Consider the following 13,150-nt stretch of genomic DNA (forward strand, 5'->3'; position numbering starts at 1 on the left):
AAAGAAAACAGACTCCTTACCTTTCTCTCTTTAGACAACACATATATAGTTTGCTTTTTACTTACCAGGACAGCTGCTGAACCTAAGGAACAGAAGAGTTCACGCTGATGGATTGCAAGATGCAAATTTAGTCAAAGCAATACATTTGAGCAACTTTGGCTGAAAGGAAGCTGAAACCAAAAGTTAAAATTCCCCTTTCGGAATGCAAACTTTCAGGCAACTGTATGGACATCAAATATTATCACTGCTGAAGTTAAGCATGGCCTACCAGTAAGACTCAAGGCACGTTCATGAAGTATGGTATTTAACTTCTAAATAATTCTTCTTTTCATACCTTCTTTTCTGCCACATTTGTTCAAAGGCATCAGCAAGTTCTACATTTGTGATTTCTTCAGAATCTTGGAATTTTAGGAAACCATTTCCTCCATGGCCTGACAGGAAAAGTCAGAAGTTAGACAAGTATGTAAGTTAAATGAAGATATTCAGCACAAAAAAAAAAAAAGGCAAATACAAACACAACTCTCTTTCTCCAAACAGACTCCAGCAAAAGGAGTTATTAGTACAGTAATAACAGTGCACATACATAATTTAAAAATGAAGACTGTACTTGCTAGGTACTGCCTTACAGTTTTTCTCTTAATTAGTATGACATGCCTAAAAAAAAAAAAAAAAAAAAAACCCAACACATCCTTTTGTTGATCCTTCTGTTTGTTTGGACTCCTGATGTGATTTCAATCTTTCAAACAGGCCCATCCAAAGAGCAAACACCAATAAATTATGTACTGAAACTTGTAATTACCTGTCATATATATAAGAATATTGCTTCTGTCATCAGAAAGAAGACGTTTAGATCGTGGCGTGCTTGGTGGTATTCTTCCTGTTAATACACGCAAGAAATTTTCAACAGTAACCTATGAATAGAAGCATAAAGTAATTTTCTGAAGAGAAAAACATTGATTAACAACTCCAGGATGGGTGACTAAGTAAGGGAATACTAAAACATGCAGTGTATCTAGACAGATGTAATACTGCATGGTATAAACTGCATAAGCAGACATTTTCTGTTGGAGGTTTTAATGCAAGTTTACAATCATACAGTGCCTTTTACTTTATTCCACTAACATCACCCTGGTGCTTTTTTACATCCATTAAACCTATTATAATTTTAAAATACATTTTCATTCATCTGAAAACCTGCCAGCATATAGCTTTATTCTCCTAAAGCTGCTCAAGGACTCACAAAATACTCCAACATTAGTGCGTGCTACCATGGAAAAATAAAAGTTTTAATTCCCTCTGGAACTTAGAAAAGGCAATACAAGATCAATTTGGTTATCTAGGTTTTTGAGTTATCAGGTAAGACCCATCTGGATGGCAATTATAAAACACCCTATAAAACTTCCTCTTCAGACAGATGCACCCAGCTAAAACGTTAGCAATAAAACCATACTCGGGAAAAACATAACAAAAAAGAACATCGCTATTTCAGTTTTTTTATTCACTCCTTTGTGCAAATCTTCAGAGAAAGAAAACATCTACTGTATACTTAAATATGCTCCTATAAACCTTTAATAATGATTACATAGCACAATTAAACCATGCAGTTGTCCACTTTTAAGATCAACTGGTAAAGACACTGTCTGTTCAAAGAAATATTAGCCAAAAAAGAAAAGGTGATAGAATACATACTTCTATACAGTAATTATTTTACAACAATGATTAGGTTATGGGGTTTCTTTTATTATAATAAAAGATATGCTTGAAATGAGAAATGTCAGGACGTCTTCCTAATAAAACATTTCACTTGCATTGCAAAAGTTTCAAGTTCTAAGTGTCTGCAAGATGAGACACTGAACAGTCATTTCCAAAGAAGAGAAATTTCAGCAATGTGTTTATTCTTAATGCATATAAGGAGTTCCACACATTAACTGTGGAGATTCCATTATTTAAAATAGCTAATACAGAACATGTTTCTAGTATAATAAACATCAAATACAAACCCAACTATCAAGGGGGGAAAGGTGTTTATTTTAAACCAATTGATAATAAAAACCCAGGCCAGTCCAGTAGCATGAACAGAAAGACTTTCTCAGACTCCACAGATCTTTAAACCAACACTAAAAATAAAGACCCAGTGATTTAATTAAAGCACAGTCACCTCATAGCTTCTGTAATCCACTTCCACATCATCACCATAGACATTTAGCTCCATGTTTTTATGACTAAAGACGGTAGCTGGTTTGGGATTTCTGGGATTACATGCCATATCATCTGCCAGCATCAGGACAATGTGGCTATGGATAATAAAAAATGTTTCAGCCTATTTTCACATAACAGTCAAAAATAAATAACAGCAGTGCCCCATGATTACAACAACCACCTACAACATTAAGATTACTCCTGGAAGTCTAAATGAAACTTTGCTTCCTTACATCCTGTTTCTTTATGGACATGTTCAGTATTACAGAGATAGCACACATGGAAATGCAGCTAGCCAGATTTTATCTAGAAGATAAAGCTAGGCCAAAGATAGGCATGAGAGTAGGTGGGATCAGCAACTTTGTGACACAGACTTGCCTGGACCTAGGCTAGCAGAACTCTTTATGAAAAATCTGGAGATTTTTACAGGGCAATAAATAATTTCATGCAGCTCCATGGAAGAAATCACAGCCCGTTTGCACCTCCTCAGCCAGATCAATTAAAGACATTATGACATAAATCAAATGTGAGGAGCTGCTGAACGTTTCTCAAATCATTGTACTACATCTGATAGATTACTATACAACAATCTGTGTTAATGGAATTTTCCTGAATACAAGTGGGCTGACACCAGACATTTTGTCAGCAGCATCTTTATACTGCTTCAAAAAATAAGGAACATTTAATAGCACATTTGCAAAGAACTGTATTCACCAAGATCCCCTCACCTATCAGGAATTCCCAGTCTCTTGACACTTCTATATACTGAAAGAGTATTTGCCACATTTTGTTGTCTTCATAGTACCCAGATAAAAAAACAACTTAGCATTTCATAGTACCAAAGGAAAAAAAAACCAAACCCAAGGCCCAGCACATAAAGGTATTCAAACTTATGTAACTAAAGACCTACATCTCTCCTGGCAGGGTAAGGTTTAGGTCAAAATATGAAACAATAAGCACTGACTGCAGGCTGTGATCACTAGAAAGAATGTACCAGAGATCACAGAATCACAGATGTCTGGAGCAAGGTAAAGTCAGATACAGTTTCTCCTGGACTGTGATCTTTGTGTTTTCCCAAACAATGCTTACAAAAGGAAAGCTATGTATCCTGCAAAGACTGCTGCTAATTCAGACTCTCAGAGTAGTTGCAGATTTGGAAGTCTTACATCTTAGTACAGTTAGGGTTCCTAAGATCTCCACACTGAAATGAAATTGAAGTAGAGCAAAAGCTGTATCTCGGAATAGTAGTAGTATTATTATTGATTAATTTATCAATTTTCACATTATGCTTTCACCAATTTACTAAGTGGTACAGTTTAGTGACCAGATAGCTCCTCATGTTTTTAATTTAATTAGCCCACTTCCAGCTGGAAGCCTTATTATAACTTGTTGCTTATTCTTTTGAAGAATATTGCCACACTTTTTAATACACTGCTGCTTCCTTTTTACTTTTATCCTGCTGAACTGAGAAATGCATTTTTATACTGCTTCAAAAAATAAGGAACATTTAATAGCACATCTGCAAAAAACTGTATTCACCAAGATCCCCTCACCTATCAGGAATGCCCAGTCTCTTGACACTTCTATATACTGAAAGAGTATTTGCCACATGACGATAATTAAACCAGAATCGAGAGGTACACACCTTAGTGGGGGAAAAAAAAAAGGCAACACATTAAATAGTGTAAAAGATACAAACAGCCACATCAGAAGATTATAATTACAGACGTACCAACAAACTAGTAACAAATCAGAACAGCAACACCAACAAACTCATCATATAAACCATATAAATCACTACTGTGCCAAAGGAACAAATGCTGAAAATAAACACTAAAAACAAAAGCAATGTTCTTAAACATAGTTATGCAGGAAAAAAATATCATCAAACCCAAGTAAGAAAGTGGCACCTTAAGGAATAATTCAGCAATAGTAAGTGGAGAAACTAATTTTTTTCATTTACTTTCTTCGTATCAAACGGTAGAAAAATCAAAGTTCTCATCTCAACAGCAAACCCATTCTGGGAGCATTCTTGTACAAAGGCATAAAAGAATTGATGCAGAAGCCACACAGAGGAAAATACACTGAGTATTTTAAGTAGTCAAATACGATAAAGTAAGAGCTAAGTGAGCTCTAACCAAAATCTAAACACAAATTCTCAAAGATTTAAAAAAATTTCAGGTTTCCAGCAGGCAAAGATCAGCCACTCCTGTACTTCAGCTATTCTATAGGTCAGATATTATTTAATCTGTCCTCAAAAAACTCAAACCAGTGAGATTTCAAGAGCCTTCACAGGCAACCTGCTATAGTTCCTTACTAGCCTTATCATTGTCCTTGTGTTTCACTTCAGTTTGCTACTTTGCCCACACCAAAAACAACAATTCTCCTTTGGAAACAGATTTCTTTCACTTTTACAAGTCTTTCAAACAGATAACAGAAGAAGCACTTCAGCAGCAATAACTTTAAAACAAAACAAGAACAAACAAAAAAATAGAGAAACAAGAACACTCATTTAAGGAATCCTAGGCTTGAGGTGCTTGACAGCAGTAAACCCCTCCATATTTTACAAGTAGCAATTGTTATAAACCTTAATCATGAACTACTGGGGAAAATACAACCAGCAGAGAAACTGAGCAAAGAAAGTATTGCTGCTTGGTCCTGATTTTCCACCTTCTCTGTGTGTTTTTATGACTACTAATAAAAGCACCTATTTAAGTAGAACTTGATGCTTAAATAGTTTCAAGTTTGTACATTGTAGAATATAGAAATTATTCCTTCTAGTTCAATTAATTACAGTTAACTTTCCTTTTATAGTGTTCAGTTCTAGTATCTAGAAAACAAACAGCTGCTACTGAGTAATTACAATAGTGTTCTGAAACAAATTAGTCATTAAGACCTGAATTGTGATTAAGAACCAATTGCACAGCATAATTCAAAGACAATAACAGATTCATGGCAAATTAGGGAAAAAAAAAAAAGAAAAAGTTAAAAACCATTGATCTAAACAGTATGTTGACCAAATTTATTTTATTCTAAGCCTGTTATCACAAGTTAACAGACTGAGTAAGAACAAAAAAATCAGAAATAAATTGTACCTTTCTGGTCAAAGAGATATATTTCTCTGGTATCAGAATTACTTTTTTTTTTCCCAATATGCAGCATGGTAATTTAACTGTTTCAGTGCTGTCAGGACTTCTGTTTTATTAATCCTGCTATGTGTATGTATACATTTTGAGTGCCTGAAACGCAGTAATGCTGAAAAGATCATTTTATTACAGTGTAATAAATCTGCAGCCACTCTGTCAAATTTATTCATTTCCATGCCTTTATCTTTCCATTTCTTGCAAATGAAGAGGTCTTGAGTGACTGCTGAAATTATGGCTATTGGTAACAAAATGTCAACACTATAGGAAGAAAACAACCTGGACCACGCTTACCAAAACTGCCCAATTATTTGTATGTCCGCTTCTGAAGAACTGTTCTGCTTGATCCTGAAAGATGGAGAAAACATTACATGTTTTTCAGCAGTAAGAAATGATCACCCATATTTTTGCTCTTTCCACAAAACAATATTCAATGTATTTATCACACTTCAGCACAGAGTAAATCTACCTCTCTTCAAGTTTCTGTATTCTTGCACATTTCATGCAAATTAATTGCTCCAAATGTTTCCCTAGAACTTGCTAAATAATAAAGAAGAAAGATCTATTAGTCACTTGCAGCTTAATTAAAACAAAAAGCCCACACATCTCTAATCCAAAGAACAATTTGAGAAGAAAATAAAACTCTTTCTTCGTTAAGAGAAAAGGGGCTTAGATTAATTTCTATTTTCACTGTTCCTCTCATCTTTTCAAAAGCAGGTAAGGGAATATACAATTTTAGCCCATTTTAAATCCAATGTGGTTATATTTCTCTTCCAAAATCTGGAGTTACGACAACCTGCTCTACAATCTGTGTTATCCACGGTTCCCACCATGCTTTGCAGAGGTGAGGGCCATTTTTCTTTAACAGATAGCATAAATAAGGACACAGAATGAGGCTAAGACTTTGCAGAAGCAAGGGAACAAATCTATCACAGAATAAGAATCCAGACTTTATGCTTCCTATTCAGATTCTGTTAACTCTCAGAGGGATACTGAGAGACCTCAGTTTCACACAAAACACATAAGAACAGTAAAAATGTTTGTTAAAATATAAATAATGCTGTACTTTGAGTAGCAAAATATCTGCAAATAATTAGTAATCTAAAGAGTCATAAAAATGTTTCCACTGATGATTTTTTTTGTCTTATTTGTAATTAACTCCTAGTATGACAAATTTTTTACAAAGCAGAATTCAAATGCAAACAACACTCCAGATGTAGTGTGGGCACTGTAGGAAAAAAGAAAATAATTACTGAAATACGAAATTATTCCCACCTGGGGAGGGGGGGGGGGGAAGAATTGTCTTCTTCGGTGTGTGAATGCCTCACAGGTGTGCAAAGTGAGGTGAAGCCGGGCAGCCTGACCGCCCGTGAAATGCCCGACACCCCCTCTACTGAAGTCAAACCTCTGTTCACACACCGCTTAGCCAGCAAACGCCCGGAGAAGGAACACTGAACGCTGCATTTCACAGCCAAAGAGAAATTGAGTTTCAGAAATCTGCACGCGTATTAAAAGGCAGGCTTGTTTAAACTCTAAACAAGTTAAAGTTACAAGCGCCTGAAGAGTCCCGCTATCTTGGAGAGATGCTGCATTACAGAGCACACACCACTACACCCCAAAGACGAGCGGGCAGCCGCCTGCAGCCCCCCGAGTTACGCCCACGGGGCAGGGCGAGGCGGGGCCCGGGAAAGCGAAGGACTGCCCGCCCGGAGAAGACAAGACAGTGCAGATCGGGCGCTTGGGAACTCTGCTGAGGGGCTCTGCCCGCAAAGACCAACACAACCGTTCCCAGAGCGGCACCAGCGCCTCAGGCAGCCTCAACGACGTGGCCCCCACAGCAGGGGCGAGGCGGGCAGCCAAGGGTGCCGGCGCGGGCTCTGCTTGCGGTGGAGGGGAACTAGCAACACAAAGCCTGCAGCACGGACAAGCGCCGCTCGCCCGCCCTCTCTCCCTGCCGGCCGATCCCAGTAGCCTTCGTACCTGGACGCCGCTGGCGAGCGCTGCGCCGCAGCAGCCTAGGAGCAGAGCTGCGGCGGCGCGGACCCAGCAGACGCCGGGTATCGTGGCCGCCATCTTGCCCCGCCTCGTCCGCAAGGCCGTAGCCCCCGCAACTGCCGGAAGCGGGGAGTGGCTTCTGCGCATGTCGTGCGCCGCGCCTTTCCAGGCTGGGCAGAGGGGCGCCTCGTTGTGTTCTGTTGGGTGTCCTTGTTGCGTTTCGTTCACTCTTGGCCCTTCAGCCAGTAGTGCTCGTGTTCTGAGCCACGACCAACGCCTGCTCACATGGGAGTTCCCTCGGCCTTGCCAGTCTCTGAAAAGCTTATTTGAAACGCGACTTGCAGAGAGCCTGGCATCAGAGGTGGCAGAGCTCACCTTTGTCGCGAGCATACACATTCGGTATGACTGTCCTGAGGTGCAATGCAGCCTTAGCCTGACCTCGTCCATCCCTTGGAACAGGTCGGGGCGGGGGGGGGGGGTTAAAAAACACTCCAGCTTTGCATCTCAACTCCTGCTTATCAAGCTCATGAGAATGTAGTAACAGCCGTGTTTTTCAGCTGGCTACCAAAAATAAACTCACGTTACTGGGCTTTGTTACAAAGTTGCCATGAGAGCACAGTAAGGGACATGGTGAGCTGTGGCTGAGGTGGCCTCAGGCTGGGTGGCTGCAGGGCAGAGATTTCTTGGAGCGCAATGGGGAGAGCTGACGAGAGGAACCACCTTCGGTGGGGAGGAGGGGGAATGTGAACGGCATCTCAAGATGTCTTGCTATAGTGTGCCTTTGGTGTGTACATCCCTCAGAGCTAATGAATCATGAGATTTTTATTTCAATCTATTGAACCACTTGGTATGATTCTTCTATTTCCACTAACTCATCTTGTCACCACCTTTGTTCAATTGCTTGATGCCTTCTATTAGTGAAGATTCAGAATTTGCCCTGAACCATGGAAGCTATTTTGTGCTCTGTCTACTTGCCATCAGTAATGACTTTTTTCAGACAGGAGCTTATTTCCATGTATTGATGTAGGAATTTCAATAACATTTACTGTTTGAAAGCATCACTGGTTTCCTCAATAAAAAGTCACCTGTAAATAGATTGCCTTTTCTTTTTTGTGCCTAAAACTTATAAACTCACTGCCTTTTGAACATTATAGCCACCAGCTCCTGTTGTGCCTGAATGTGTCTCCTGTCTGAGACTTTTATGAACCTACTGAGAAGTGCTGTGGACATCTGTGCCCTTTGATGCCTGCTTGTAAGCTGCACTGTTTATCTTCTTCCTCCAGAAAAGTAATGAATTTAAAACTAGAGCCAGTTTTTAAGCTTTTTTTCCTTGTCCTTTGAAATGCTTCCACTTAGGTCTCTGATCACTCTCAGGTGTGTTCAAGATGTGTCAGTAATTCCAAAGGATAGGCAGCTGTCTTGCAGAGCATGTACTTAGGCTGGTTTATACACCGGTGAGTCAATTTCATGCTCATTGACTTGGATAGCTCCTCCCTACCTTTCAGCCCCCACTTGGTGATGTTCAGATAGCATGTGAGGGAAGGTCTCAATCTCTGACTGAACTTTCTCTGTTAAGCTAAGTGTGTGTGTTACAAATACTCATCCTTTGGTATCTTGCATTTTGGTCAACAGCTTTTCCTATAGGAATAATGTCATCAGCTCTATTCTCCTGGTGCATATTAGAACCAGGCATGAGTCCTGATGTTTGTACCAAATGGAAAGTTAGGTCAAATGGTAACTGACGTAAGAATTGATGAGCATCTTCTCTATGAATGAAACTTTAAAGCTTCATGATCACTTAAAAACTCCCAAACCTTCTGAAATTTGTATCACAGGTAACCTTAATTTTGTCATTCTTGCCCTAGTAGTTCTTCATGGTCACTGTGTTTGCTACATAACATACAAACAAAAATCAATTTTCTGTCATGTAGTATTGAAATGATGTAAACACAGATTATCAGCCATGGACTGTACAAACAGCCATCTGCTACTTGTGCTGAGCAATTGAGGAAGTGTAGCGAATTTTCCTTGCATGAAAGATCACCTGTAGGGGATGACACCTTTAAAATATCAGGTATCACCAATAGTTTAAGCATGCTTGTCCAATCCATATTATTATTTTTCATGGGTTACATGTAGTTGGTTCTGCAATCTACAGGAAGGTTTAGCTGGCTCTTGATGAAAAAGTATAGCTGCAAACTCATCTGTCTTGTGTCACATGCTGTCTGCTGCAGTGTGTGAGCAATATTTGGATCAAGTACAGTCATGCTGCAGGTGTTACTCTGTGATTGTAGGTGTTCAGGTTATATTGCTGCCTTTTCATTCCAAGGCAGAGACAGTACAGAGTTAGGGCAAACTCAGTCTCACAACCTCATTGGAATATTCCAAACCAGTGGCCACTATTCCTTCTGATTTATATGTCATGTAATACGGTGCATAGTTCACTTGCACCGTTTAGGTTTAGGTCTGTCTCTTATTTGGCTTCTGGATTGCCTTAGTCTGTTTGAGTAATGGGTCTATTTCTTCTTCCACTTTTGGCTTTTATTTCCTTACAGTCTCAGTCTTTCACGGACTTTAGTCAGACATACATGAGTGTGCCAGTGCTTCAGGCATTATTCTTGGAGGTGGCATCACTTCTTTTTTTTTTCCCCCAGAAAGATAGTACTGAAAGCTTTGTCTTCATTTTCTTTCATCTTTATTCCCTTAGGCAGCTCTCAATACAGACTTGGTGTTTGCTTCCATGCCTGTACAGGATTTTTTTTTTCCTAGAAATAAAGCTCTAAGTTGTCTGGTATCTTTTCATGCAAATCACAGTATTTTTCATGCTCTGAGCCTCCTTAGCTTGACCTTTGCCACAATTTCTTGTACCTCATGCTGAGTAATTAGAAAGGACACCAAATTTGTATCCCAGTAATTAAAACAACTGTTTAAAAAGCTGTTGTAACTTCAGTTGAAATTCACATTGGTCCACATCTTGGAGCTCTTTCAGATTCTTTCCTCCTCTAATCTATACCTTCTAGAGATTGCCCTCTAAAAGCCATCTGTCATCTTGTTCCTGTCCAGAATGGAGCAAACAAACTTACCCTTCCTCTGAGGAAGGGTAGCAATCCCAAGTGTAACACCATAAGCTCCTAAAACAGGGATTTGTGCCTGCTAAAGTGTCTGTGACACTTTTTTAATATATATACATATATATACACCAAAAATACCAATTAAATATCTTTAATTTTGTTGATATTAACTTTGATTATGTTGCCTACATGTATCATAATGTATCTTTTCTTCTATGCTCTTAATCCTGGTTCTATATTTCTTGTCCTGTTTTTATCAGACTTGTGCTGCCTGATAATTTTTTACTGCAGAAGATAAGGAAGTATATCTTTGGCAGTATTTATCATGCTTATGCAAAATCCAACCCAAAACAACAAAAGCACAAACAAACAAAAGGAATTCTTGCAATGAAGTTAAAAAGATGGATTCTTAAGGAATCATCAAGAATAGCTCAACTGTACCATCTCAATATAATAGATTAAAAAATTTGTTCCAACCAAACAAGTCTACTACAATTTGGTATCTGAGTGATAGCTCTCTTCAAATAATGAACCTCACTGAAACAACAATAATCAAATTAATGATTTACCTTATTTGTTTGGGTATTTTCCCATTTCTCATAGTGGAAGACTGGCTTGGCTACAGAGTGTTTGTACTTTGTAAAGATTTACAATAGCAAGGTAATACCAATTAAAAAATATGCAAAAAGAGCATATGCTAAAAATACAAAAAAAGGAAAATATCTCAAACTAGCCAACATTTTTTACTGTTATTAACAAAGTGAGATTATAAACCTGTTTTTTTACAGTGCCTTTTGAGGTCAAAATAGAGGACAGGCAAAAACCTTGAAGCCTAGAATGAAATTCAGTTGACATTTATTCTTGATGAATTAACCATGTACCTTGTCACAAGTTCTGTTCTGTCATTAATGATGCAAATATCACCAGGCATGGAATTTCCATAGTGTTGAATTGTGCAATAATCCAGCATTTCATTTCATCTGCAGGAGACGTGAGGTTATAAACCATTCCAACAGGTTATCCTATTGGTAAAATAAGTAAAATATGAGAAAACAAAGTATGAAAAAACAGCAGCAGCTTTTTTACATGTTTTTTTTAGGTATAATGTGAGTCATAAAATATGAATGTATATCACATTTGATCTCAGTGCATCAGCATCTTTCTCAATAGAAAACAACACTGGAAATGTATGTCTCAAAACATTCTCATTTATTAAAATAACAAAATATGTGAAAACCACAGCAGTAAAAAAAAAGAAAAGAAAGAAAAAAAAAAAGAAAAACACCTTCAGCTTTTAAAACTACTCTCTCCATTTTATTTCTCCATCAATATTTCAAAAGGGTTCATTCTCAAACAGAAAATTTGTGGGCTTTTTAAATAGGAACATAGTAAGAATCTTAATGAAATTTCCCTAAATAAAGTTAAGTTTATAACCATAGTTTTACTTTTAATTTCAAGGAGTGGATATTACACATTGAGTCTTAGAATCATTAAGAAGTCATCATTTTTATTCTACTACTACTTCTGACATCTCCATGATAAATCTGTCATGTGTCCCAAACACACCAAGTATCTGAATGTCTCACAAAAGTCCTCCCTGTAGGGACTGAGTTCAAGTAGTCTCAGCTCTGCTACTTAAATTAACCACTTAAATTAACTCAAGTAAAGGACTATGTTGCTGATGGACATATTTTAGCTCCCAAATCATTACTTAAAGCTGTTGTGTATATTCTTAAACTACTCTACAGCCTGAAGAAATCTTCAATTTAATATTATGAAAACTGCACTAGAAATAAGATCTACAGTGAGCACTGAGTCAACTTTAAAAAATGTTACTCATACACCAAGTAAAATAACATTGATTAACATTAAATATTTAAACAGTGACTAAAACTTAATCCAGTAAATTGCCAGGAAATGTTATATAGATCACTGCCTGATGAGTCCTGAAATTTTGTTAGAACTCATTAGTGGAAGACTGCACTCAAGAAGCAAAATTTAAGACAAATCCAAAACCAAGCCATTAAGAAATTTAAAGAACTATCGTGAATGGAAGGAATAATTTAATTTTTAAATAAGTAAATATGGACAATTACTTCTGATTTTCCAGGAGTTATGGGGCAGCGTAGATCAAAAAATCCCAAACAATTTTTGCACAAAGCTCACTTGTACTTTTTAGAGTAGCTGCTATGCTGTGAACAAAAGTGGCAGTGGATCGGTAAACCTTAATTTCCCTAACTACTCAAACTGTGTAAAGCAAAGCATTTGCTTCTCTCTAGCTTCATTAAGCTGCTATGGATCAGGTGGAAAATATTCATGCTGCACTAAGCATGGAGTATCCTTCAACATACCATAAATTCTAACTCCATGCTCTTTGAAGTTAAAAGTACCTATTTCTTTGACCATATTTACTGGAAACTGCTCCTGAGGAGAAATGCCAGAATGACTTCATAAATTGAAATCATGACACGTGGGAGACAGATTTTGCTATGATTTATAAAAATGCAGTCTTGAAATTTCCTTCTGTGCAGGCCACTAAAAGGCCTTTTTTCCATTACAGTACTGGCACTCAGTGCAAAGTGCAATATTACTTGAAAAAATAAATGGGCTATTACTAAGCAGAAAGTCTGAACGAAACAAACCCCCCCACACACATTCAGCAGGAAAGTAAACTGGTGACTAGGCAATCCCCCAATTCTTTCTTTCTTAAAGCCACACTGTGTGGCCTAAGTTGATCAGGAT

At 37.9% G+C, this 13,150-nt stretch overlaps 1 protein-coding gene across 1 annotated transcript in view; it reads right to left on the reverse strand.

The window, feature by feature from the left end:
- The window catches only part of PIGK (phosphatidylinositol glycan anchor biosynthesis class K), a 66,386-nt gene extending 58,971 nt beyond the window's left edge, over positions 1–7,415 (reverse strand). The window contains exons 1-6 of the mRNA XM_054384447.1: positions 7,323–7,415; positions 5,637–5,690; positions 3,753–3,844; positions 2,159–2,294; positions 800–911; positions 335–431 (exon numbers count right to left, since the gene is read on the reverse strand). Of these exons, the coding sequence (XP_054240422.1) occupies positions 335–431; positions 800–911; positions 2,159–2,294; positions 3,753–3,844; positions 5,637–5,690; positions 7,323–7,415 (584 nt within the window). The remainder of the gene's footprint in view (positions 1–334; positions 432–799; positions 912–2,158; positions 2,295–3,752; positions 3,845–5,636; positions 5,691–7,322) is intronic.
- Positions 7,416–13,150: the final 5,735 nt, after the last annotated feature.

The sequence above is a fragment of the Indicator indicator genome, chromosome 10 (assembly GCF_027791375.1).
Source record: "Indicator indicator isolate 239-I01 chromosome 10, UM_Iind_1.1, whole genome shotgun sequence".
NCBI classification, from domain to species: domain Eukaryota; kingdom Metazoa; phylum Chordata; class Aves; order Piciformes; family Indicatoridae; genus Indicator; species Indicator indicator.